This window comes from Onychostoma macrolepis, chromosome 19 (genome assembly GCF_012432095.1).
Source record: "Onychostoma macrolepis isolate SWU-2019 chromosome 19, ASM1243209v1, whole genome shotgun sequence".
Taxonomy (NCBI): Eukaryota; Metazoa; Chordata; class Actinopteri; order Cypriniformes; family Cyprinidae; genus Onychostoma; species Onychostoma macrolepis.
The window spans coordinates 7,310,721-7,338,681 of NC_081173.1; the positions used below are offsets into that span (position 1 = coordinate 7,310,721).

The following is a 27,961-nucleotide window of genomic DNA, read 5'->3' on the forward strand; positions in this document are numbered from 1 at the left end:
AGACTGATGATGATCAGATCAGATCTCTGTGTGGAGCGCTGGCTGTTGTCAGACAAAAATCTCACTGGATTATTACAATTACCGGCAAAAAGAATGCTTGGAAACGTAAACTGATATTTCCTACTGACACACTACAGCAAAAGATAGAAATAACTCACTTAAAACCATTTCTTTGTTGGTGAAAATACAAGACCTTTGCACAGTACTATATATATATATATAAAATGTCTATGAATCCTTCTTACAAAAATTTATTTATCAGCTTAAATGTCAAAAATGGTGCTCATCTGTTTTGTATAATAATAGTCTTTTTTTATGCATTTTAAAGATTTTTTTATTATTATGTCATCATTACAAATGCCCCTGACCAAATATGTGCAAACCTGTTTGAAGTTCATGACCTTAAGTAAAACATATTACTGCCACATGTCGTTGACAGTGGAGGTTACATCACCTTGACCTTTAAATAAGATACACAACATGCTGACAGAATGTATCTGACATGCTTTATAATGTGTCTTCCTTTTAAAATAGCCTCTTTTTTTTTTGGCTCATCTTGGGTTTAAGTGTTTTCATCAGATCTTTTTGCTCCATGGATGTACTCGCTGCCTCAGGGAGGCTTCTGCATATCATCTTCGGACATGTTTAACAAATCACCCGCACACAATGGCTTCAAGAAACCTTTAGCCTGTGGCCACACATGTAAGTTCCCAGGGCCGTTAAACTAACTTTTAGCGCCGTGCAATTTCTGCAGCACTTTGAAGTCACATATCATTTTGTTTACACTGAACACCTAAAGTTCACAACATGCGAAGTCGAAGCTCATTCTGCGGTTGGTTCTTGCGCTTAAAGGCACAGAATGATTAAAACGCTACTCCATTAGTTTTCCTTGTCATGACTCTCATTGATGTCAGCAGCAGCAGATTTTGAATTTACTTCAATTTGGCCACTCTATGAAAGAACTAAAATTATTAAAAATGAAAAATGGGATGCAAAGAAGAGCAGCTGAGAGGAACTGTCACATTACTTTAAAACTAACTTGTCAAACTCAACCAGAAACAATTTGTAGAAGAAATTAACATGTCATTCTCATACTGTCAGCAAATAGAGTAAATTACAGGCTAAATTATGGTATCGCCAGTAAAATACTTTGGCTTTATTGGCTTTCACACTGAAAAAAAAAAAAAAGCAAACTAAAAATGGTAACATTTAAATTAATTTTCTTCAAATCAAAAATATTATTTAACATCACTGAACAAACATACATCAATTTATACCAACAAAACTAATGTTAATGTTCTAAATAGTTCTTTAAGGTAATAATACACAGGTTTGCACTTTGTACAGGTCAGAAGAAATTGGATATAGGCCTATATTATGATGTAAAATACAATGACGGTTTCATAGAGTCAAACTTTTCACCTTTGAGCCACTTTAAGAATGAGAATGAGGGCAAAAATCTTAAGGATGTAAATATAGAAGACATCCTGCATATATCTCTTGTATCAAATGTCAAGTTTCTCCTTATGACTTAATGCTGCAAGTGACATCTTAAGTGCTGTTTAAAAATACGACTTCTGATGAAATCACATTGTCAGAATACTGTGATCTGATCTTTACATACTGCTGCTTAGCTTAGATGTAATTACTACAGCACAATGTCTGAGGTGTTTTTAAGCAGATTTATGATTTTTACATTAGAGGAAGCATATATTTGACTTTCTGAGGCATACCAATGACAAATGAGTTTTCTCCTAAGCATATAATAAGTGAATGACAGCTGCATTTGCTGTGGTTGTCCACTGATGTTCTTCCACTCCTCCTCACTGTAAGTCATTCTGAGTGCCTCGTTGCCCTGTCACTTTTTTTGTAGCTTGTCAGGCGGAGAGGTATTTCCCTCAATGGGCCATCAAGAGGGTTTGATAGTCTCCACATTTTTCAAAGAGCTGAGGTTTATCAGATGGGTGAAGGAATGTGCATTCATGGGAATATAGTATGTGATGTGACCGTTTTCTGACCTGTGTTCAAGGAAACACTCAAAACAAGTAGATACCAGATCCAAAGTTTGAACACACCATGCTTTATTATTGTTTCTACATTGGAGAATGATAGTCATCGTAACTGTGTAATAGACAAACTGAGGGTAAATTGTACTTATTTTGTCTTGCTGGAAACGTGTAAGTATCTTCTGTGAAGGGCAGTAATAAGTGAAACACACATCTTCATCCTGTTCAAAAGTTTTCACCCCCAGCTCTTAATGCAACGTGTTTCCTTTTGGAGCATCAGTGAATGTTTGAACCTTTTATAATAGTTGTGCATGAGTCCCTCAATTGTCCACAGTGACAAAATCATCACTGCTGGAAAGGGCTCAAATATGCAAAAGATGCTGGAAAACCAAAGAATGTGCAGACAGTTTAACTGTTCAGGACAAACAAGGGACTCATGAACCAACATCTATTATTTGAGCTCTTATATGAGCTATTATTTTGCTTTGTGGACTATTTTTTATGTAAAATATATGATACAGGACTGTACTACATAAAAAGCATGCATGTGTGTGTGTGCGTATTAAAAGATGGACATGTATATATACACACACATATTGTTCCATCCTTAAATAAATAAATATTTTAGTAATTTTCTATGCATATACAAAATCGTCTACAATTTATTTAAATATTTTTTCTATGCTTTTAATTATAAGCCAATATATTTGTTATTATTTTTTTTTTTTTAAGATCACGAAAACCTATATTCACCCTAAATTGTGACACATCTAAAAATTCTTTAAGAATAATTACTTTTAAAAACTTTTAAACTTTACAAAAGTTACATTTTTGGCACTATGGAAAAATAAACAAATATGAAGTTATATTAAAAAGCCATTTCTGAGGTGAGAGAGAGGTTCTGTTTCTAAAAGAAACATTTTTAGCTTGAGGACACTGACAGAAATCCAGTTTAGACCTGCAGATTTCTCAAAGGATTTTCCATCTGGCCATAGTTTTATTAAAGTTAGAGACGAGCTATATATTAATACTATATAAGTAATGCAATTTAATTTAAGACAGACTTTTTTTTTTTTTTTTCAGGGATTTTTTACACTGTCTGTGAGCTAATGGTTGAAAAGACACATAAAATGTTTGACAGGAGTACAGGAATCAAAGCTGTCAGAATAATCGCCCTCCCTATCCACCGACAAAAGGGGGTTTAACTCTATGAGTCCCAGAGCAGTGAGCCGGTTACTGTCAGGATACTGGCACACTGAGCTCTGACAGAGTCTAGAGAGGGTATTACTGCATTATTCACAGATTATATGCTTGGCCGCAATGAAACTTTGCCTGTTCTGCCTCTAGCTCTTTCATACGTAGAGATCACACACCATGAGGATGTAACTGGACCTCAATGATTGCACTGGATTATTAAGGAGACGGACAGTACAGACAGCAGTCAACATTTTGGTAAGGAACCATTATAATAAATGCCTACTGTTACATTTTCAGATGTTATTTGTTATTTTCTTGGACACAAGAAAGCTGATATATATTTTGTGTTACAGCTGATGATATAATGTGAAGTTGAAAAGTTTAGATCTTAATGATAAAGAGTAAGATAAAATAATATATTAATAGAATAATGCGCTAAATATGATATTAATATAATATTTAATTAATAATTTAATTATTTGTATTAATATTTGTAGCAGTACAGAAGCAGTTTTAAAAACTTGACATGAAAAAAAAAACCATGGATGAAATATGCATTCAATTGTAAAAAGAAGGATAACATCATTATGAAATAAAATGTAAATATTTCCCAGTAAAATATTTATAACAGCAGCATGCTTGTGTCAGACTGAAGTGATTTTATAGCAGCTTCAGGGCTAAAATGGACAGGCCACGTACATTGACAGCCTCAGGAGAGTTCATAGCATATGCCCTTTCTGACCCCTCAGCATTTCTACAGTCAAGATGTAGATTTTCCTTAGTCCAGGTGTAATGTATTGCAACAATCAGTTTAATTGGTTGAACTGCACTATTGATCACTGCAAAGAAATGTTATCTACTCATAAATATAAACTGGAGTGGAGTTGGCTTTGAAAACATACTCATGTTTTTTCAGGAGTAAAGAAACATTGATAATTAAAGCTAAAAGCTATTCAGGGCTATGTATTACAGTGATTTTACCACAGATAAAACGTTTTAATATTAGTGTAATACACAGCCACACTTGGCTAACTGCTTTAATGAAGGTTTTATTTTGCATTTGCATTGTTTGTCCGACTACTATAAGATGGGCTAGTGGACTTTAATATACTCATGATGTACCGTACTTAGGATGTCAAAAAATAAATACACTATTTTAGGGACATATTTCAGTGAAGCAGACATCTGATTGGTTTGTAGAGTGGCGGTGAATAAGCAGGAAGGATGCAGTGTGGTGTGATGCTGTGTGTCCTGCTGCTGATACTGTCGTCTAGTGCTAGAAACCAGAACAGAAGAAAAAACAGACAGAAGCCTGACAACAGTGTCATGCAGAATGAAGTCAAAAGTAAGAAACACAATTTTTCTGTCTGTCTTTATGTCTACCTGTTTGTCTGTCTGTCCATCTTTCTACCTGTCTAGCTTTCTCTTCTGTCTGTCTGTCTGTTTTTCATCTTTCTCATCTGTCTGTCTGTCTGTCTGACTGTCTTTCTGTCTGTTTGTCTTTCTACCATCTGTTTGGCTTTCTCTTCTGTCTCTGTCCATCTTTCTACCTGTCTATTTATCTGTCTGTTCGTCCTTTTATCTATCTGTCTTTCTCTTCTGTCTGTCCGTCTTTCTGCGATTCTTCCTGTCTGTCTCTATGTCTTCTCTTCTGTGTATCTGTCCATCTTTCTCTTCTTTCTACCATCTGTCTATCTGTAATTCTCTACAGTCTGTCTGTCCATCTTTCTCTTCTGTCTGTCCATCTATCTATCTATCTATCTATCTATCTATCTATCTATCTATCTATCTATCTATCTATCTATCTATCTATCTATCTATCTATCTATCTATCTATCTATCTATCTATCTGTCTGTCTGTCTGTCTGTCTGTCTCTTCTGTCTGTCTGTCTGTCTGTCTGTCTCTATGTCTGATAGTCTTTCAACCTGTCTGTCCATCTTTCTCTTCTGTCTGTCCTTCTATCTATCTATCTATCTATCTATCTATCTATCTATCTATCTATCTATCTATCTATCTATCTATCTATCTATCTATCTATCTATGTCTGTCTGTCTGTCTCTTCTGTCTGTCTGTCTGTCTGTCTGTCTCTATGTCTGATAGTCTTTCTACCTGTCTGTCCATCTTTGTCTTCTGTCTGTCTTTCTCTTCTTTCTGCCTGTCTGCCGGTCTACTCTAATCTGTAATATCTTAATTTATTTTTCCTGCAGCTCTGTTCTGTCCAGTGGAGTTGGCGTTTTTAGTGGACAGTTCAGAGAAAGCCAAAATGCTTCTGTTTGAGAGGCAGAGGGAGTTTGTTTTGCGCTTCAGCACCAGGCTGATGCAGCTCCAGGTGTCTGGCTGGCGTATGCGGGTGAGACTCGCCCTCCTGCAGTACAGCAGCACCGTCTCAGTGGAGCACAACTTCCGTGACTGGCAGGACATTGACGTGTTCCACAGCCGAGTGGATGCCATGACTTACATCGGCCATGGCACCTACTCAGCTTACGCCATCACAAACGCCACTCGGCTCTTCACCCGTGAGACGTCGCCCAGCAGCTTAAGAGCAGCGCTTCTGTTGACGGAAGGGGTGGACCACCCGCGCAGCCCCAGTGCTGTGACTGCAGCCGCAGATGCCAAGAACCACAACATCCGTATGTTTGTCATTGGGCTGTCGGGATCCACACGAGACGAGCAGGACAACGGTAGACTGAGGTCCATCGCCAGCGCACCGCCTCAGCAGCACCTGTTCAGCCTCACTGACCCACAGCTGGATGACAAGCTCTTCAGGGAACTGGTGAGTGTTTAGAGACAGGGCAGTTTTCACCTAGAAGACATGAAAGATGGACGGGATATAGTACCTAAAACTCAAAAGGTGGTAAAATGGAAGAATATACATTGAACAAGCACTAATCTAAACACTGGGGGAGCTGTAATACATCATAGCATGCGCATAATCTATGTGATTAAAAAAACTACGGTCGTAAAAAGTCATTTTGATACATAATTATCATCACATATGAAAAACATCACAGGCCCCTCAAAATATGTAGGTATCTCTCTGTTAATGGTTTACAATTTTGTTCAGTTCAGTCTACAATGCTCTCTTTTCTCTTTTACAGAGTGAACTTGCGAACACAGTTGTAAGTATACTTATTTCATAAAAAAAAAAAAAAAAAAAAACATTTTAAGGTGTGTAAGTTTGTTTTTCAAAGTAAATATAATTTACTTTTTACAAAATTATGCAGTCATTTTGGGATAAAGATCAGCTGACTGTACTGATCGTATTCCACTGAGAATATTGAGTTGGAATTGTTTTAGCACAAAATAGAATAAAATAAAATAAAGTAAAATAAAACAATAAAATAAACACTACAATACCATATAATACAGTAATGGCATATCATTCATCTTTAAAGGATTTTTTTTTTCTCTGTTACAGTGTCCACAACCCAAATCCTGTCAGTGTGAAAAAGGAGAGAGAGGTCCTCCCGGAAATCCTGTGAGTTTATATCAACACTGTTTATATTTCTGCAGCCAATTCTCATCATATCACATCCAGCTTTGTCTGCAGATTAATAAAACAGTGAAAATTGATGTAGATATTGTGTTATGTAGATATTGATGTGTGTGTGTGTGTGTTTCTTATGCTCATCAATGCTATATCTATTAGATCAAAAATATACAATATACATTGTATATACAATATACACTACTATTCAAAAATATGGGGGCAGTAAAAAAAATTTCTTTCTTTTAATACTTTAATTCAGCAAGGATGTGTTGAATGGATAAAAAGTGATATTAAATATTTATATTGTTAGAAAAGATTCTATTTTAAATAAATGCTGTTCTTTTTTTACTTTTTATTCATCAAAGAATCAAAGAAAAAGGTAGCACAGGATCCAAAAAGCAATATTAAGCAGCACAACAGTTTCAACACTGATAATAAATCAGCATATTAGACTGATTTCTGAAGGATCTAAAATAGGAAACCAATATTAGAAATTGCAATAATATATCACAATATTACTGTTATTTCTTTATTTTTAAACAAATAAATACAGCCTTGATGAACATAAGAGATTTAAGATTAAAATCAGATTAAAAATCAGTGATCTCAAACTTTTGAAAGGTCAGTATATGTATACTGTATATATGGTTCAGATGCAAAAGGCTCTAAGTGCCATATGAAATTTTATTCTAAAATGAGCATTTTTATCAGGCTTCTATGTGTAGGATTAGTAATTTCATATTAATGGCAATGAACGGGTTCTTTTCATTGCTATTAAAGCGAAATAACTGAACATAAACATAGGAGCCTGAGAAAAATGCTCATTTTAAAAGAAAATTTCAGATGGCACAGAACTCATTATATATACTGACCTTTCAAAAATATATATATAAATTTATTTTATTTCAGTTAGTTGCCAAGGCAATATTTCTCATTTAAAGTTAGTTTAACTTTGATGTGCTAAAATAACTAAAACTTAAACTGAAATAAATATTAAAATTAAAACGAATAAAAATAACAAAAACACACTACAAAATCACTAAAACTTTAACTAAAATTAAGAAAATCTTTATGAAAAACAGAAATTTCAATGATACTAAAAAATAGCATTGCACCTGGAATCATTTTTTAGCTGTATGTGTGAATGGTGTTTCAGAATATAGACATCAGACATCAGGCCTGTGATGTAAAGGAAACACTCGACCTGATCTGTGCTCATGAACAAACAGAGTTAAAACTGTTTGAGGAAGAAGTGTTAAACAGCAGTAATCCTCTCTCCGAGCTGTGTCTGATGAAGCGGTTAACTCCATCGCTCTGAAAGCGCTGGTTTACGGCCAGAGCATGGCAGGTGGATTCAGGAGCGGCACATGAAAGACTAGGAAGTGTTTCCCACACTGCAAGTGTAGCAGGTGCTGGAGCTTTCGTGAGGCCCGGGCCTTTCTGTGCTTCACAGACGGGTTAAAGATCAAGACCAGCGGATTATGCAGAGATAAATAAAACAAAACCTTTCTCATCAACACTTCATCATTCTTAGAAATCTATGCAGAGTTCATGTATAGCTCAAATCCACCGACTCTTGCCAAAGAATATAATTCAGTTGCACAAAGAAAATTGTATCTAACCATGTTCTTTAAAAATGTACGATTGAAATTATTATTATGCCTGCTCATTCTGTAATTTCTTGTAAATACTAGGGTAAACCAGGTGATCCAGGATTTGATGGGCCTCCTGGTCTTAAAGGATCTAAAGTATGTTTTTAATGCACTGATTCTGTCTTATTTTTGGCATGATGTGGTGTTTTCAAATCTGATTTAATATGATTTTCTCTGTTTTATCCATAGGGAGAGGCAGGTTTAAGTGGACGTCCAGGATTAGAAGGTCTAAGGGTACTATATCCTGATATATTACTCTAAAATAGTTATGGATATACTTTTTATTTGTATGTTCATTGCTGGATCTCTGACTGATTCTTTTATTGCAGGGAAGACCAGGATCAAAAGGAGAAAAGGCAAGTACATTTGACTTAATGCTGTTCTCTACAACATGAAGCTGTCAAGCTTATCAGCAAACGATAAGAGTTTTTCATCCTGAATGATGCTTTTAAAACATCAGTACAGTGTTTCACAGAAGAAAGCTTGATGGTGAAGTGTTATAGATGATATCAGCAGGACAATGAAATTTACTTTCACTCTCTCTCCGTTCTGTAGGGCGGGAAAGGAGAATGTGGCGCCCCAGGGATGAAAGGAGATCAAGTAGGTTTTAGGAAATGATTCTCTGGATCTGTGGTCTGTATGTGGCCCACAGTGTGTCTTGATGATCCTGTCCTTCATTCCCACAGGGCCCAGACGGACCTCCAGGACCACGTGGACCACGAGGAGATCAGGTTGCCTTTATCAAGTTTGTGATATATGCATGAATTTACCCTGATTCATCATTATGATTTCTTGCATTGTGACATTATTTTGGTGACAGCTATTCTTAGTGCTGTTATGTAAAAAAAAGAATGATTTTAATATTATAATATTAATGATTTTAAAATCTAAATAAATTAAAACTGAAAAACTATTTGTATTGATAAAAAAAAAAAATCCAGAAAATAATTGTCAAATTTATAAAATTCATCGTTTGTTTTTGTTTTTTTAATTGATAATAATAGGAAATGTTTCTAGAGCACCAAATCAGAATAATAATTATTTCCGAAGGATCATGTGACACTGAAGTAATGGCTGCTAAAAATTCAGATTTTTATATAAAATATATTATTATATATTACATATATTCTATTTAAACAGTTTAATACATTTGAAACAGTAATGAAAATACATTTTAAATTGTAATAATATTTCTCAATATTAGGCTCCTGTTTTTACTGTATTTTGAAATGCAGCCTTGGTGAACATGATAATCTTTTCAAAAACACTTTAAAAAATCTAACCAACCTCAAACTTTAGACTGGAATATGACATAATATGAAATATCTGTTTTATTTTTATTTATTTATTATTTTATTCAGACAGGATTATTTTTATTATTGTATTCAATATTGATAATGAGCTTCTGCATTACAGTAATGAGAATTTGTGTTGAAAATTAATGTAAAAAATTGTCAATTCAAAAAGAAGTCTAATTTTCTTCATGCACAATTTAAGAAATTTTTTTTCGGTCACACTTTATTTTAAGGTCCAATTTTCGCTATTAATAAACCATTAACTATGACTTTTGTCTCAATAAACCCCTAATTTGCTGCTCATTAATAGTTAGAAGAGTAGTTTAGGTATTGGGTAGGATTAGGGATGTAGAATATGGTCATGCAGAATACGTGCTTTATTAGTGCTGAACAGCCAATATGTTATTAATAGGCATGATAATAAGCAACTATAGTTAATAGTGAGAATTGTTCCCTATACTTAAGTGTTACCATTATTTCTTTTGAATTATGGGTGACATATAAGCAGGAAATTTCAGACTTTTAGTCCTACTTCAATATCTGGAAATCTGCATATAGACAGAAGAATAGCACAACCTTATAATGAAGTATATCATTATTATGAAGTAAGAGTAACGCACCTCCCAAGCGCAGTGAGGAAACGATCAGGCTCACACAGTCAGACGATCTCTTCTGTCCCTGCACTGATGGAATGTGATCGAGGGATTTAGTGCTGTTCTTACACTAATGTAACATAGCTAAAGCAGTGAATCCAGGCCTTCAGGCCATTGTTCCTCTCTGACGGCTGTCTTTGTTCCTCTGGATTAGCAAAAGGACAGGGGTTACTATCTCCTGCCTTCCTCCTTCAGCCTCTGTCCCTGTGCTTTTGGTGTGATGACAGCAGCCTCCGTTTTTTGACCTGATTCAGATTTAGAGAGCTTCAGTTTCCCACACAGTCTAGTCTCTGGTGACGGGGAATCTGTCTGGCTGTCATGTGTCCAATGAAAACACATCATAAGTGATGGCACGGCAAATGATTTACTATCCTCGTCTGTTTCAATTTTTGTGAAGCAGCTACAATTTGTGGGAACAAGCTGACCAGTTTGGGTCAAGGTCTGCATAAAACAGTTTACGGTGTTTAATTAAATAGTCAACAGAAATACGTGCAATTCTGAAAATGCACAACAGAGATATGAATTTATATGCATTTATTTACTACATGAGAAGTTATTCAGTTATTCAAACTGATGAAAACTGTTGAGAAAAATTTTAAATACAATGATTTATCCTGATATGATGACTTATCCCGTGGCTCCTCTTTTGGACAACATTAGTATTATTGAATTGAACTGAATTGAATTGAATATTACAGCCTTCATCCGTGAGTTAAAATGTCTGATAAGTTACGATTTGTTGTTTGCCGTCTGAGCATCAGAAATAACTTCAGAATGTCCATATCTCTGCATGTACAAAAAAAAAAAAAAAAAAAATTTTGACTTTGCGCACACAAGATATAAATAGTCCTAATAGGCCAGACCTAACAAATTTGATTATATCTGCTACAATATACAATAAGTTGCTTAAAACTATATGGAAGCCCGTTTCCGCCACTGAATAAGAAATAAGGTAATTTCCCACAATTTTTATCCCACAATTCTGACATTTTCTCACTATTGTGAGTTTATGCCTGTTCAGTTCTGACTTTTTTTCTCAGAACTGTGTGACATAAACTTAAAATTGCAAGTTAAAGTCAGAATTGCATGATATAAATTCACAATTGCGTGTTGTAAAGTCAAAATTGTGAGAATATAGTAACTATTTTTCTCCTCATAATAGGCCTTTGTAACTCGAAATTGCGAGTTTATATCTCACAATTCTGAAAAAAGAAGTCAGAATTAAAAAAGTCAGAATTGCAAGACATAAACTCGTAATTGAGTTTATATCTCGCAACTCTGACTTTGTTACTCGTGATCGAGAATTTTTATCCTGCAATTGTCTTTACAACTTGCAATTCTATGAAAAAAAAGTCAGAAATGAACTCGCAAAAACTGCAAGACAATAGTCAGAATTGTGAGATGAAAAGTTGCAATTCTTCTTTTATTTTTTATTCAGTGGCAGAAACAGGCTTCCATAAAGAACAGCATCATCTTCTGGCCGATTTTCACAAAATTTAGTGCACATTCTAATTTTTGCACAATGTACAAATATGCAGTATTTTAACGGCCAGCTATTCAGATTTGACGTTATTACCTGTTAAAATTTGATTGGCTGTAGCTCATATTGTGTTATCAAATCCACGGCCCACTATATGGTTACAGCGTTATTAAGGATTTTCATTAGTAATGCCCCACACAGGTACAATGTTGACATCTGAATGTCCTGTAGTCTAAGTGTATCATGTTTTGTTACGTTTGAACATTGCGTTCAGGAGATATAGCTCAGTACGTGAAAAATTAGCAATGCCAGATCATTTAATATCTTTTCATTTAATAACATTTAGACAAATCTAAATCCTTTTGAACTTTTTACCAGCACCATGCCTTGTTGATATGTGCAAAATTTAGTAAAGATCGGACGAATGATCTATGACAAATTCCTATAAGTAGGTTAATTTAATTTAAGATTTGAGTTCCATGAGTTGTATTTTCTAAGTGAAGTTAATTACTAAACATAGAACAGAAATCTAAGTCAAGATGTGTCTGTAATTGACTTTAACATATCAAAACACACGCTCTGTCAGTACAGTTAACTCATAGATGAAGTGTAATTAGTTTGAAGTGAATTATATAATATAGACCAATACTTGAATGCCTGTCTGTTGCAGGGACTAAGTGGTAACCCTGGCGACTCTGGCCCTGAGGGCCCCGTCGGACCTAAAGTAAGGAGACTTCCTCTCACCATTAGGATGTGATGTGATATTATGAATGATAAACATGAAAATGACGCGATATGGAATGACAGTGACATCTATACAGGGTGAGCGAGGACCTGGCGGACCCACCGGCCCTCCAGGGGACCCAGGGGTTGGGTTTCCTGGTGCAAAGGTAATCGAATGACAAGATACTCTTAAGAATTCTGAAGGATCATGTGACACTGAAGACTGGAGCAATGATGCTGAAAATTAAGTTTTGCATCACAGGAATCAATTACATTTTAAAATATATTACAATAGAAAACAGTAATTTTAAATAATAATATTTCACAATATTACTGTTTTTACAGTTTTTTTTTTTTTTTTAATCAAATAAATGCAGCCTTGGTGAGCATAACAGACTTAAACAATTAAAAACATCTCAGCAAATCTTAAGCTTTTGAATGGTAGTGTATCAATATGCAATTATTATTGTATACTTATAATAGGATCATATTTTTGTATACTCTTTGTGTTTTGAAAGGGGGAGAAAGGTGGCCAAGGCAGGCCTGGGCCGACTGGGCCTGTTGGTATTGGTGAGCCAGGAATGCCTGTAAGTGATACATCAGTAACACCACTAGAGGGAGATACACATCCTCAGCCATGAGTTCTGCTGCAGGCAACTATCAGACATCTTATCCACTGTGCATGTATATAAAATATACTAATATTTAGTATCTGTTTGTTAGGGTCCACCAGGACCTCCAGGAGTTCAAGGCAACCAAGGGTTTCCCGGAGAGGGTTTACCAGGACCAAAGGCAAGAGTTAACAAAAAAAAAAAACCTTCACCTAACTTGAAATTTACGTGCAATTAAGTGTCTGAAAATATTACATTCAGTTCGCATTTACAGTAAGTATATAATGTAATAATCACTCTTTTACAAGGGTCTGCTCATTAGCACTGATGTGACTGGTTGAGCTCTATGCGTAAATCTTGTACTGATGCACTGTTGTTCACCACATTTCAGGGTGACAGAGGATTTGAGGGTCCTAAGGGTGGACGTGGACCTCCTGGGATTAGCATCAAGGGTGATAAGGTGTAGTATAATCTTAATTTAATAAGAAACATGCTGTTGTCGAGTGTAATAAGATCCAGTAATAAGATACTATAGTTGTTTCTTACTTCTGTAGGGTAACACAGGGGAACCGGGTTTGCCTGGACTGATGGGATTTCCAGGAGTTGGGCTCCAGGGTGAAAAGGCAAAGAGAAGTTCTTATCTAAATCCTAGTACGGCTTCCATTTTGAAAACACTTTTTTATGATGTTTCTCACTTCAGGGAGACCTGGGACCCATAGGACCCCCTGGCCCAAGAGGCCCTCCTGGAGTGGGCATGGTGGGCACTAAGGTACATTGTGTGTGTGCTTATTTTTTTTAGATTAGCGATCTGATATTAAATGCAAGAAACCACATTTAAAAGAATAGTTCACCCAAAAATAATCTTTTTGGTGATTAAATTGAATTGAAACAAAAGTTGTTTTTTTTGTTTTTTTTAACAAAAATGTGAGAGGTTGCCTTGGCACCTAACAGAAATGAATAAATTGAAGTTCTAAAATTACTAAAAATAAAACTGAATTAAAAAATATATTAACGCTAAACAGAAATAAAAACAAACAAAATTGACAATTAAATGAAATTATTATGAAAATATTATATTGAAAATGAAAATATAATAATAATAATAATTTTGTAAATAATATACATTATATTCAAATTTGATCTCAGGGTGATCAGGGCTTTCCAGGAGAATCTGGACCGCAAGGTGAGAGAGGAATAGGAGAACCAGGACCAAAAGTATGTACAATTTTAATGTCCTTACAAACTAAATCAAATATTATCTGTTTCCATATTTTCAATAAACACTATTGAGTAAACAGCACCAAAATGTTTCATGTAATAGCGATATATTGGTTTTATGACTTTAGGGAGAACCAGGCCCAGACGGAGCACCTGGTATTCCTGGTATCCCAGGTGAAGATGGATCTGTGGGTCCAAAGGTAGGACACAACTCCTGGGTCACAGGTTTCTCGTAATATGATTACTGTTTCATTTAAAATTTAACCAATGGTTTGGCTTTAAAAAATGAATGAATGTCATGTGAAGTCATATGCAGTTTTAAGGTGTGGCTAAGAAAGAATTCTTTCTTATCTGTTTTATGAGTGCAAATATAGGAAAGCGTCTAATAAAGCTGTGGGATTTCACCACATCATGCATTGAATTCCTGTTTATATGTGTTTACTAACTACATTCTGTTCATTATGTTAGGGTGAGATGGGTTTACCTGGTGCTCGAGGTCCAGAGGGCTCAGCCGGAAGAGGTATTCCTGGTGAGAAGGTACAACGAAGCTCTGATAGGTTTTCTTAGTTACCACAACTGTATACGTAGAGTAAGTTATAACTGATATGTGCATGCAGCTCTTAAGGTCAAACAGTGATTCATAGCATACATTCATTGCCACTGAGTCATGCTTGTAAATGGCCGTTTCTAGAAATAAATATTTGCTCTTTTGGGTGACAATGAGAGTAATATATTTCCTGACATTTCATGCAAGTTGTACATTACAGTAAAAATGCAAATATTAATTAAAAGCAGTAGTCATTTTAACAAAGGTTGTAAGCATTTCAAATGAAGGAAAGGTCTGAAACCAGATATTTTATATGATTATTTTTTTGGAACATCACAAAACCAGTTTGTATTTTACAATATAATTAAAAGAAAGTACACTACACTACTATTTTTTTTGTTATTATTATTATTAATATTTTATTTTATTATTTTTTCAAAGATTAAATTAAACAAAAGTAAAGACATTTATAATGTTAAAATTTTCAAATAAATGCTCTTCCTAATAAGCAGAAATAATTGTTTTAACATTGATAATAATAAGAAATGCTTCTTGAGCATCAAATCAGCATATTAGCATGGTTTTTGTAGAATCATGTGACACTGGAGTAATGATGCTGAAAATTCAGAAATACATTATAACCTTAAATTACTGTACATTTTTTATTAAATTCAGCTTTGGTGGAAAAGACATCTTTGTAAAAATGTAATGTTGTAATAATAATTTTATTTTACATTTTCACTGAGAATGAGAATTAAAAATCCCTCAAAATCCCTCATTGCTGTCACAATGCAAAAATAAATTAAATAAATTTAAAAAAGTCCTTAGAGACTTTTAAAGTTGTTAAAAGTCCTTAATAACGTTTAACTTTTAGACATTTAAGATTTTCTCTATTCAGAATATGATATCTTATTTTTGCATTTTGTTTTCGGGGTAAAATGTGATCTGGATGTGTATTCATGATGCTTTTGTTTCAAAATAAAATAGTGCATCATATCATGTTATTTACAACCAAAAAGCTGAATAATACTCAAATACTCTCTCATCTGAATGTAATAAAGTGGAAAATGTCACTGTAAATTTTGTTTGTGAATCTCTCCACAGGGGGACAGAGGGGACAGAGGATCTCGGGGTCTCCCAGGAAGTGCTGGAGCAGCGGGACCCCCAGGGGCCAAGGTGGGTGGGACAGTGAAAGAGCTTAAAAACATACACTCTGGTTTTGCATTAAGAATGTGGAGATTAATGTCCAGTTTGTTGTATTTAGAGGTTTGGAATGTCAGATGACTTTTAAAGAGTTCATAAAAGGTCTTTAGGGTTTGGTTGTACACTTTTATGGCTGCTCATAATCAGTCCTTTAACAATCATGCGTTGTGAGAATATTCACCCATAAAACCCATAAACTCATAAAATACATTGAAAATCCAAAATATATTCCCTGGTTTCTGATCTTTCACTATCCATGTTGTATTATACACTCTATAAACATGTTTTAAAAAAACTGGTAATAAAAGATTTTTTTATGCCTAGGGAGAACCAGGAAGTTTAGGTATGATGGGTTTACCAGGACCTCCAGGTCGAGGATTACCTGGTTCAAAGGTGTGTATATGTCTCACTAGGTGCAAACAGTGATAGATGCTATTCACACAAAGTGTAAAAAGAAGTAATATTTGTAGGTAAATATCTGCACAACAATGGGTGCCTTTGCCAACAAAGTTGGCTATTTGCATTCTAACCTAATGTTATACATTACTGTATATTTTGCACATATGCTCTTTACATGGGTCGCGGAAGCAGGGGGCCGCAGCCTACATTTCTGTGTTGCAAACATTAAATAATAACGAAAGTATTGGGATGAAAGTTTACAGTCCTGATATAGACTCTGATTTTGCGGGAGCCACGATTAAAAATGTGTGTTTGAAAGTAATGATACGCTGCAAATAATGATTGTATAACGGCTGTTAAATGTATTTGATGTCTGAATCATTTATTCAAGAGATTCAAAATGAAACAAGTCTTCATTTAGGTTTATTTCAAATTATTTTTTTACATAATTAGGCTAATTCATTTAAATTAAGAAATATTTTTAAATAGGCTCATTTATGACATTAATAAAACATTTTGTCAGAAACTAAAGTAAATTACATATTTTGTTAGGTTGTCTGTTTTGTTTTCAGAATCGTGGAAGAATCATAGTTTAAAAATACATAGGCTAATATATGTGGCATCTAACTAATACCATTAGTACTGTTAATATCAAAATTAGTTATGCAACCCCACCCCCAATCCCCCCCTCCTTTTGGTTCAGTCCGCTATCCTTGGCTCTTTATCATTATGTTGGTTGTATGTTTTTTGTTAGGGTGAGCCAGGACCTGCAGGCCCCTCGGGTCCTGTTGGAGAGCCAGGTGTCGGGACTACAGGCCCTAAGGTAATAGCCTCAAAGACTATTACTATATGGTTTAATAGGATTCTTTTTGCCCTAATAAAATCTATGTTGGCATGTTTCAGGGTGACAGAGGAAGTCCAGGACCAGTGGGGCCACAAGGAATGAAGGGGGAGGGTTACCCCGGACCACAGGTGTGCAAAGGAGACAAAGTCTTTGATAAGAACAACACAGAAAACAAAACCAGTAACATCTATCTATATATGATATATTCTCAGGGGCTTCCAGGGTTGCCAGGGCCACCAGGTGAAGTTGGACCTGAAGGACAAGGAATTCCTGGACCAAAGGTATTTGTCATTTTTCAATTCACAGTAAATGATTATTCTGTCTTACAGAAAGTCCGCAAAGTCTAGTCTAGTATTTCAGCTGAACTGATGTAGTTGTTGTTTTCAGGGAGACCGGGGCTCACCTGGAGTGACCGGCCCTTCAGGGCCTCCAGGAATTGGACTGATGGGACCAAAGGTTCAATAACACTTCTTAAAATAATATGTGCAATGGCTCAGAAGATATTCAAAATTGATTAATGCAAATTAGATTTTTGTAGGGTGCAGGTGGCCAGCCTGGTGCTCCTGGTTTTCCAGGACCTCCAGGAGAGGGAATTCAGGGTCCCAAGGTAAGGACCCAAGGCCTGAAGGCCTTACTATGGCTCAATCTGCTTGGACAACAAGCAAAACACTTTACCATACAGAAGCTTAGACCTCTAAATTAACATTTTGTGATCACAGGGAGATCCTGGGTTTCAAGGGCCCCCTGGTCCTAGAGGGCCTCCAGGTGATGGTCTGCCTGGAGAGAAGGTACTAGATGGGCAAACACTGACCGACTATATTATATGTCAGTGTAGTTAATACTATGTTACTTTTCAAATGCAATGCTAAATAAACAAAATCTGATGGTTTCAGGGTAACAGGGGCCTAGCAGGGGAACGCGGGAGAAAAGGAGAGAGAGGAGAACATGGAATGCCTGGACAAACAGGAGCCAAGGTAATATCCAGTTACCAGGTTCCCATTCAGTTCCAGTTGATGTTTCAATGATTTGCTAGGCAGAGTTGTAGTCGAGACTGGCTCATTTGAGTTCAAGTCAAGATTGAGAACAGAGCAGTGTCCAAGTCCAGACAAAAACTTTAAGATGGTCTGAATGTACCACATACCACTATCCGCAATGTCTCAAATCCAAGTCAAGACAGAGTCCAAATGAGTCCATGACAAGACCATTAATATATGGTTTCAGAAACAGACTCGAGACAGAATTAAGTTTTGAGCACTACAACACTGTTTCTTAGTTAAAAGCACATGAAAAACCATTAACCTTACAACAGAGATATTCAACTCTTCTCATGGAGATCCAGCTGTCCTCCAGTTTACCTCCAATCCTAATCAAACACACTTGAATCAGCTTATCAAGGTTTTTAAGTTCGTTTTAAGGTAGGTGTGTTGAAGAAATAAACTTTCCAGGACAGTGGAAAGTTTATAAAACACTCTGTAACATACAGATACTTGAAACATCTTCAATACATTACATCAGTACATTACTATAATATGCTCCAATAGCATCTACTGTCCAACATTGCACATGGACATCATGATAATCTGAAGAAAATTGCTCAAATCTGAGAAAATTCATGTCCTGGGCTGAAGTTTTGTTGCGGACCAAAAAAAAAGGTCCATTGTCCAATGTCCGTAGAGTAGCGATGCATGAAGTCACTTTCAAACCAAGAAGCTTTCTGTCACAAATCTGTGTGAAGAACTTGAACCCGATGCAAAATCTGCGAAGGGCAAAGTGTTATGCCTTAACATGAAATTCCCAATCATGTAGATTCCTACTGAAATTACTGTATTTCGCCTGTGAAAATTTGACAAACAACAATAAACGTGACCACACCATTACACTAATGGAACTGCAACAGATTGTAGGCCACCTTTAATTCAGTATTTACCTAAACCTGAGGTTTCAGGGTAGTGTAGATTATACCCTGAAAATTTAGTGTTAATAATAAAATTCAACTTAAATTATAGGGAAAACCAGGAGGGAAGGGAGAGCCCGGCCTATCTGTGAGTCAAAGATTTTTATTCAAACTTTTTTTCAGAACACTGACATCTTTTGTATAAATAACATACATTGAACTTGATCCCACAGAGAGACCAGGTGATCAGAATAATCCGGGAAATATGTGGTATATAACCATCCCTGTTATTCAAGCAAAAAACTATATATAGGTTCTGTATTGGGTGGGGGTACTTACTTTTTGTGTGTTTTCTCTCAGGATGTGGTCTGAAATGCAGGATGAGTCCTCTGGAGCTGGTCTTTATCATCGACAGCTCAGAGAGTATAGGTCCAGAGAACTTTGAGCTGGTGAAGGATTTCTTGAACGCTCTGATCGATCGCGTGTCTGTGAGCCATGAAGCCACACGTGTTGGGGTGGTGCTCTTCAGTCACATGGACGTGGTGGTGACCAGCCTACAACAGCTGTCCGACCAGGCAAGCGTCAAAGATGCAGTGCGCAGGATGCCGTATCTGGGCGAGGGCACATTCACGGGCAGTGCCATCCGCCGGGCCACTCAGCTCTTCCGAGCAGCACGGCCGGGCGTAAGAAAGGTTGCGGTCGTGCTGACGGACGGTCTGGCTGACAAGCGGGATGCAGTGAGGCTGAAAGATGCTGCGGAAGAGGCTCACAATGCTGGGATTGAAATCTTCGTGGTTGGCATCGTGAAAAGCAGTGATGCCCAGTATGCAGAGTTTAAGATTGAGATGAACATTTTGGCATCTGATCCTAATGAAAATTATGTCTTCTTGATTGATGACTTCATGAAGCTGCACAGTACGTACGCCCATATTCCTTTTAAATATGGTGTAATTGACTAAACATTTTTTATGCTAACTTCTTGTGATTTTTCAGCACTGGAAAGTAAACTGCTGAGTCAGATCTGTGAGAGTGTTGATGGGTCGCTCTTCAGTCCGAACGGCAAAACATTCCCTCCATTTGAGCCTGAGCCAGTTCCAGACAGAACTGAGGCTCCCACCAGGAGTTATTTCATCACAGAGGGCAAAGAGGTCATCTTTTCATTTACTTCTACATAAAGACAGTAACACATTCTCATATAGCAAATAAAGACTATTTAAACTCATAAGCAAAATAAACTCAAACATAAACTTTTCAGTAAAATTGAAAATGGTACGGAGCCCCACACATGAAATGCAGAGGAAAAAAAAAAAAACATATTGTGACCATGAATTAAGGATTTGTTCCTGTGACTTAATAGTTTGTTCCCTCATAGCAGTGTTGGGAAGGTTACTGTGGAAATGTAATAGGTTACAGATTACAGATTACAAGTCACCCTACTTAAAATGTAATAAGTAGTGTAACTTTTCAATTACTTTATTAAAGTAATGTAACTGATTACATTTGATTACTTTTTGATTACTTTTCTAAATTTCTAATGTTTTCAACTGTTATTCATTTTCAAACATGTCAAACTTACAGTAGTACTCAACACTGATTACTGTCACACTTTCAAAATTCTTCATCACTTGAATTAAGATTATATTTCAATTTTAAAGTAAAAAGATGCAAAATTCACTTACATGGTGTTTGCATATAAATGCATCTCAGCAGTGTGTGGACACAACCACCCTACAATGCTAAAAATCCATTCACTCTTTTTTAATCCTCCAAAATCCTAAACAGTCTCAATTATCAAGCCGTTTTGATTTTTTGAGCAGTATGATGTCATATTGCTCAGGCCCCGTCCACAACCACTGAAGTACTCAGCCAGTTGTACGAAGTCCATCATTTTCTCCACGCCCAAGCAGCTTTAGCAACAGTATCTTGTAAGCAATGCAAGTGTTTTGTAGTTTTGTAGAAGAACATAAGAATCTTAATTTTCTCCTGACATTCATAGCCACTGAGGACGCAGTGCATTAGTTTTGTTTTTAATTGTAATGTGCCATCGAATACACCTAAATTTGTTTATGTCTGCGCAAATAATTTTACTCCAGACTGCTGTCTGAACGAGGGACAATTCAAGGCAGGTTTTTAAAAAAATTTAAAACTCAAGGATAGATCAGTACCCATTGTTCATAATCCAGCTGCACCTCCAGAAGTAGTAAGTCTGACACTTTATATTTTTTATGATTATTTGCAAATCACCTTTGTTCTTCCATGGAAGAAAGGGGCGGGTGAGCAGAGCTCATTAGCATTTAAAGGGCCATGCTCCGAAACGAGCCGCTGTGAACAGGGCAAAGTAAAAAGGGTGCTGTTTTACATGACCACTGAGGAATTTTAACCAAAGTATGTTGCAGACCATTCATGAAGACCCTAAAGAATCATACCAACTTGTGGAAGATCAATGTCCCCTTTGAAGCACAGCCACCACAAAATCAGACATACTTTGAGATCATTCTGAGGTTTAAAATCATAACAAGAATTATTTTATAAGCTATGCTACTGTTTTTGAAATCAAATCTTTGCATAGCTATGACAGGAAACACTTGAATCTAACACTGCCTTGGGAAAAACAGTTAATCTTTAAAAAATGAAGCATGGCTATACATTAACCCATATAAGAAATAAAATAGTTATCTAGCATGTTCTAAACTCCTGAAACATTGGTGTTTCATATTTAGAGCAGTCACTGCAATTTATGAAAAAAACCCCAGATGTATCCCCCTTTGTAATCCTTAACATTTTCATAAGTAACTGTAATTTAATTACACATTTTTTTCTCAGTAACTGTAACTGATTACAATAACTTTTATTTTGTAATTAAATTACGTAATTCTGTTACATGTAACTATTACTGCATACTAGCCAGTGTTGGGGAAAGTTTCTTTTAAAAGTAATGGATTACAGTATTGCGTTACGCCATAAAAAAGTTACTAATTGAGTTACAGTTACTTTTTATAGAAAGTAATGCATTACATTACTTTTGTATTACTTTTTTTCATCTTGGCTGGGCTTGCTTGTTTGTTTTTGTTATATTTTTGGCAATTGTAAAGGCCCTTTGGGGTGAAGTCTCAGGTTGAAGGAAACACCTTTGCCTCTGACAGGAGAGGTGTCAGTGAATCAATGGGAAAACAAAGTAACCTGTGCTGCTTATTTGAAAAAGTAACTCAGATATTTCATAAATTTAAATGTAATGCAATATTTTATTAGGTCTTGGGTATATTGTGTTCACAATGTGTTAATTCATTTCCTCTTTTTAGTTAAATCATTCCCACAATTTAATTAATTAAACTAAATCATGGTCACAATTTACCTAAGATGGGAATGAATTATTAAAATATGGCCATGATTTAACTAAACAAGAGAATGAATTAATGAAACATGGCCACAATTTAACTAAAAATATGAAATTTAGTAATCAAACGCATCCACAGTTTAACTAAAAAGAGTGAAGTAATTAATAAAACATGTCCATGAATTAAAAAACTGTAGGATTTGTGGCATGATATCTTTTTTCCCGTGCCATTTGCATGAATCTTTCTTAAATGCTATGTGGTGTAGCAAACAAGTAAAATAGTAAAAACATATTTCCCTTACAACTTGAATGCCTGTGAGTACACACATCTTAATCATTATTATTAAAAGTAAAAAAATAGATTTCAGGATAAAAACTAACAAAAGTTTTTATTAATATTAAAAAGCAAATATTAATAAGCAGTGAAGCGGTTTTGAAAATATTACTAAGTAGTGAAGCAGTTTCAGTCAAAGATTATGCCCTTTAAAAAAATTAAATTAGAAATGAAATGCATGCTTATCATTGAAGAAGTGTATAAAATGTCATTATATGTATGAATTGCTTTCTATTTGTATTTCTAAAATTAATAGATCTGAAAAAGAAAGAAAAAACAAACTACAGCCTTAAAGGGGTGGTTGATTGCAATTTCACTTTTTTAACGTTAGTTAGTGTGTAATGTTGCTGTTTGAGCATAAACAATATCTGCAAAGTTGCAGCACTGAAAGTTCAATGCAAACAGAGATATCGTCTTTTAAAATTCTGGAAGTTTAATGCCTACAAAAACAGCTGGTAAGGGACTACAACGAACTACTTCCCGGGTCTGATACGTCACGGACTCAGATAAACCCCGCCCTCGGGAACATGCAAGGAAGGGGGCGAGGCCATGCTGTGCTGCTTTAGAGAAGAGGAAGAGAAAACTAGGGGTGCACGTAAAAAACTGTTCATATATGAATCGCGATTCTGTCTTCTAACAATTCTAATGGATTCACAAGTTTCAAAATTAATGTTCTAAAACAGCCGTTCTTAATACTGTTCCTTGCGTTGCCCTGCTCTGCATTTCTCTCTCTGTCTCTCTCTCTCATTCAGATCATCAGATCAGCTCCGACAAACTGTTCCAATTATACATTTTCACATAGCAATGAGAAGCGTTATACATGGACGCGTGTGCGGTTGCCGTACTGTATTAAAGCTTTAATCAGAATAAAACCGTATATTAAAAGCTAACAGAAGCAGTAGCATAATAACAGCTATCTAAAAGTATGAGACAACAAACAAACAAACATACTATTAAGAGCCGTGCTTGCACAGGTTCTGCGCGATCCTCTTCACTAATATCCTCTGCATCTCAATCGGGCTCAAATTGATAAGTAATATAGACGACGCCATTGTTTACAATAGAACCGGAGCACATGCTGCTGAGCTGAGGGGCGGGACATTTAGACGCACACTCGGCGGTTTAGTGAATCACAACACACTGAGCCAGCTAACCAATCAGAGCCCATCACGTATTTCTGAGGGAGGGGCTTCATAAAAACAGTAAATAATTGAGGCGTTTGTCAGAGAAGGGACAGAGCGGTGTGGAATAAAGGTAAATTATATGAAAAATAATGCGTTTTTTTTTAAAAACGAAGCATGAACACATGCTAGACTACACCCCATAAACACAATCAAGCCTAGAAAAAAAAACAGTAAACCACCCCTTTAAAAACAGAAACACAGATATGGAGAAAAGTGTGTACATGAAATGTACATTTTTAATCATAAAATAAATACTAGCTTAATGGTGATATTTTGCTGGAAAGAGCTTGTGTTTCCAGATGAGATGTTCTGCCCTGTCCAACGCCACACAGTCTTTAAAGGCTTACTCCACCCCAAAATGAAAATTTTGTCATTAATCACTTACCCTCATCTTGTTCCAAACCCGTAAAAGCTTCGTTCCTCTTCGGAACACAATTTAAGATATTTTGGATGAAAACTGGGAGGCTTGTGACTGTCCCGTTGACTGCCAAGTAAGTAACACTATCAAGGCCCAGTCAATGGGACAGTCACAAGCCTCCTGGTTTTCATCCAAAATATCTTAAATTGTGTTCCGAAGAGGAACGAAGCTTTTACGGATTCGCAATGACACGGGGATACGTGATTAATGACAAAATTTTCATTTTGGGGTGGAGTAACCCTTTAAAGTGCCCCTATTATGGGTTATGAAAGGTTCATATTTTGGTTTTGGGAGTCCCCAACAACAGGTTGACATGCATGCAAGGTCAAAAAACACTTTCATTTTCTTATAATATGCATTTATTTTTACCTTATTTGCTCAACGACTCCCAAACAATTAGCTCAACGATTCATTTTTCCAAACTCCTCCTTTGTGTGACGCTAATCTGCGGTGATTGGTACGATTGCTCGATTTCATTTTGTGTACAGCCGCTACTGGGGAAACAGCTATTTGCTCCAAAAGTGGCACCTAGTGGCAAAGAATGAATTTGTATTTTCATTCAGACCAATGCGAAAATCAAGTTTTCCCAGGTCTGTGCGCTCAACAAGTGTGCGGGCAATATGCTGATGTTTAATATTGACGTCAACATGAAACGGCTTGGAATTCATTTTAAAAAACGACTAATTTCAATGATTCAGAGTCGACTCTTTCTTTTGAGAGACAATAACTTTATACACGGTGCACTTTCAGATTTAAAACTTTGCAGGATGTTTTCATTCACTTAGAGCTGTTACACACTGCATGAAAGGTAATTTTTAAAAATCCATAATGGGGCACTTTAAATGTCTCTTTTTCACAGGCTGCATTTCCAACAGAGTTTGAGACCACTTCTTCTCCAGATGATTATGACGACATGAATATTGACAACAACTGGACGCCCTTTGTTGATGGGTCTTTAAGTGAGCTCCCTAAGGTGACAGATGCCCCAGTTGGAGATAAGACGAGACAATCCTCCATCTCAGTAGTGGGACCCCAGACACCCATAAACTGGCGGCCTGTTCCAGAAATCAGCCCACCTCCACGGACTCTACCTCCACCGGCCCCTCAGCCTAACGATTTCATGAAAGGTAAACACACTTGCTTACACTACAAATATAGGCAGACTGATGTTTAATTCTGGTATTAACAGGCATAGTCAGTCAATGCATCTTGAGTGTTCACATTTAAATTTAGACTGAAACCTGATTTAGTTTACTTTGGAGTACTTCAGATGTATGTTGTTGTTGTTTTTCAGAGGTAGGCTGTAGGCAGGGATTGGATCCTGGGCCTTGTCGGGAGTACAGGGTGATGTGGTACTACGATCCGGAGGCCAATGCATGTGCACAATTCTGGTATGGTGGCTGCCAAGGCAACAGCAACCGCTTCGAGACGGAAGACCTTTGTCAAAACGCTTGTGTACAGACATAACACACCCTCACAATGAAGCACAGGCCTTCATTCAGCAGATTCACATCAAGCTGTGTCGACTTTGCAATCATGCACTATGCAGATACATTTTCATTGTCGTACATGTGTTTTATGAGAACAGTAAGGAATCCTGCTACACTGACTGTAGATCAGATTTTTCCTTTGGGTCAACACTATTTGAAATATTGTTTACTAGACTAGTGCTGCTCCATTTTCTAGAAAATAACATGTATATTCAAAGTATCACATTTTCCTAGTCGCACTGAATGTTTTACGGATTTCTTTATTTTCAATATTCCTTCCATAGAAATAGTAAATATTTCTGTTAATTGTGATTTCTGTTAAAGGAATAGAGGAAAATTTACTCATCCATCAGGCTATCCAAGATGTAGATGAGTTTGTTTCTTCAAAAGTAGCATTAGATCACTTGCTCACCAATGGATCCTCTGCAGTGAATGGGTGCCGTCAGGATGAGAATCCAAACAGCTGATAAAAACACAACAATAATCCACAAGTAATCCACACCACTCAAGTCCACATCTTGTGAAAAAGAAAAAAAAAAAGCTGTGTGTTTGTAAGAAACAAATCCATCATTAAGATCAGAAGCAGTAGTTTGAACTTAAATAGTCTTTATGATGCTTTTTTTTTTTTTTTTTTATACATACACACAGCTTTTCACTTCACAAGATGTTAATTGATAGACTGAAGTGGTGTGTTTTTATCAGCTATTTGAACTCTCATTCTGATGGCACCCATTCACTGCAGACAATCCACTGGTGAACAAGTGATGTAATGCTAAATTTCTCCAAATCTTTTCAGATGAAGAAACAAACTCATCTACATCTTGGATAGACTGAAATATTCAGTAAATTTTAATTTTTCCTTGAACACCATAACCAATGCTCAAAGTGGAAAAAGAGGTGCTAGTACACCCCTTGTTTTCATAAAATAAATGAGTAAATACATATTACTATTTTTATTTTATTTTAATACTATATAAATGTATTTTAATTTCAATCAAAGCTAATGTTAAGAAGCTAACAATATGTCCCTGATTTATACTGTAAAAAAGCACTGCACAGAATTACTAATACAAGACAGAATCAGCCCACTTCTAGCACTGATCATGACAAAATCATTTACATGTGTCAATCACATATAGAATCACTGCTCTTTCTGAGTGCTTGTGTATTTAAAATGCAAAAAGCCCAACATTAAAAATCTGTGTTAAACTCTTATGGACAGTATTGTATGTTAAATTTGTATTATATTGTATGATTAACATGATTTCCATCAATTATTTTGACAATGTTTATCCATGTTTCATTAATCATGTTTCCTTAGTAGTAATCGTGACTCATGAGTTTGGTAATGAACTCTTCTTAAACAAATTACAATCAAACATAGAGAAGTTCTTTCCTCTATAAATAAATGACACCCAAAGTTTGGATTAACCAACGCTTTTCCTGTCTCAACGCTTTTTTTGTATTTCTACGTTTGGACTATGATGAAGCAAACCACTGTTTCCAAAACTAATGTTGTTAATGTTTTGGTCAATAAAGTTGTTAGTCTGTAACTTTGTAAAACCTGTTTTAATATTGTATAGAACAATAAATATAACATGATTTACATTTAATGGTACAGTGAAGTAAAGTATACATGTATCAATAAATTTCACTTATAAAGACTACATTTTGAATGATGTCTTATTTTTAGATTAGATATTATTTCTATTATTTGAGCGTTAATCTGGCTTAAATCTGTATTTATATCCGTATGGGCGTAAGTGATAGGTGTAGTACTCTAAAGTGTGCATTTGCACTGCATCTATGTAGTGGAAAGAGATGGCTAAATCTGAACAGCATCCAGGGCCCTAAAAACACAAGAAAAGAACAATGTATTTAACATAAGCTTATCAATCAACTGATTTCCATCTGAAAAGAAGTGTTTAAAGGGGGTTAAGAGACGTCTTGGTTATGTATGTAATCTCTCGAACGGAGACGTTACGTCA

General features: G+C 35.9%; 2 protein-coding genes across 7 annotated transcripts in view; one reads left to right on the forward strand and one right to left on the reverse strand.

The window, feature by feature from the left end:
- Window positions 1-3,215: 3,215 nt before the first annotated feature.
- On the forward strand, window positions 3,216-25,953 carry col28a1a (collagen, type XXVIII, alpha 1a). Of its 2 annotated transcripts, XM_058753817.1 has the most exons (35): window positions 3,216-3,458; window positions 4,404-4,548; window positions 5,412-5,977; window positions 6,303-6,323; window positions 6,623-6,682; window positions 8,389-8,442; window positions 8,536-8,580; window positions 8,676-8,702; window positions 8,902-8,946; window positions 9,033-9,077; window positions 12,445-12,498; window positions 12,596-12,664; window positions 13,016-13,084; window positions 13,221-13,289; window positions 13,500-13,568; window positions 13,663-13,731; window positions 13,809-13,877; window positions 14,255-14,323; window positions 14,455-14,526; window positions 14,795-14,863; window positions 15,978-16,049; window positions 16,401-16,469; window positions 17,230-17,298; window positions 17,379-17,447; window positions 17,532-17,600; window positions 17,707-17,775; window positions 17,858-17,926; window positions 18,039-18,107; window positions 18,213-18,293; window positions 19,326-19,361; window positions 19,447-19,483; window positions 19,574-20,128; window positions 20,207-20,361; window positions 25,343-25,610; window positions 25,778-25,953. In XM_058753817.1, the coding sequence occupies exons 2-35, from the start codon at window positions 4,428-4,430 to the stop codon at window positions 25,948-25,950; spliced, it is 3,522 nt and encodes a 1,173-aa protein (XP_058609800.1). In that variant the 5' UTR covers window positions 3,216-3,458; window positions 4,404-4,427; the 3' UTR covers window positions 25,951-25,953. The 2 variants fall into 2 exon arrangements, with proteins under 2 accessions (XP_058609800.1, XP_058609799.1); XM_058753816.1 differs by having other exon boundaries at window positions 17,379-17,600.
- The window catches only part of c1galt1a (core 1 synthase, glycoprotein-N-acetylgalactosamine 3-beta-galactosyltransferase 1a), a 42,453-nt gene continuing 34,789 nt past the window's right edge, over window positions 20,298-27,961 (reverse strand). For 2 of the 5 annotated variants that reach the window (XM_058753821.1, XM_058753820.1), the window contains exon 4: window positions 25,954-27,823. In XM_058753821.1, coding sequence (XP_058609804.1) covers window positions 27,695-27,823 — 129 coding nt within the window. In that variant the 3' untranslated portion in view covers window positions 25,954-27,694. Of the gene's footprint in view, window positions 20,381-25,953; window positions 27,824-27,961 lie in introns of those variants that run through there. The other 3 variants (XM_058753823.1, XM_058753818.1, XM_058753819.1) reach the window with 3 other exon arrangements.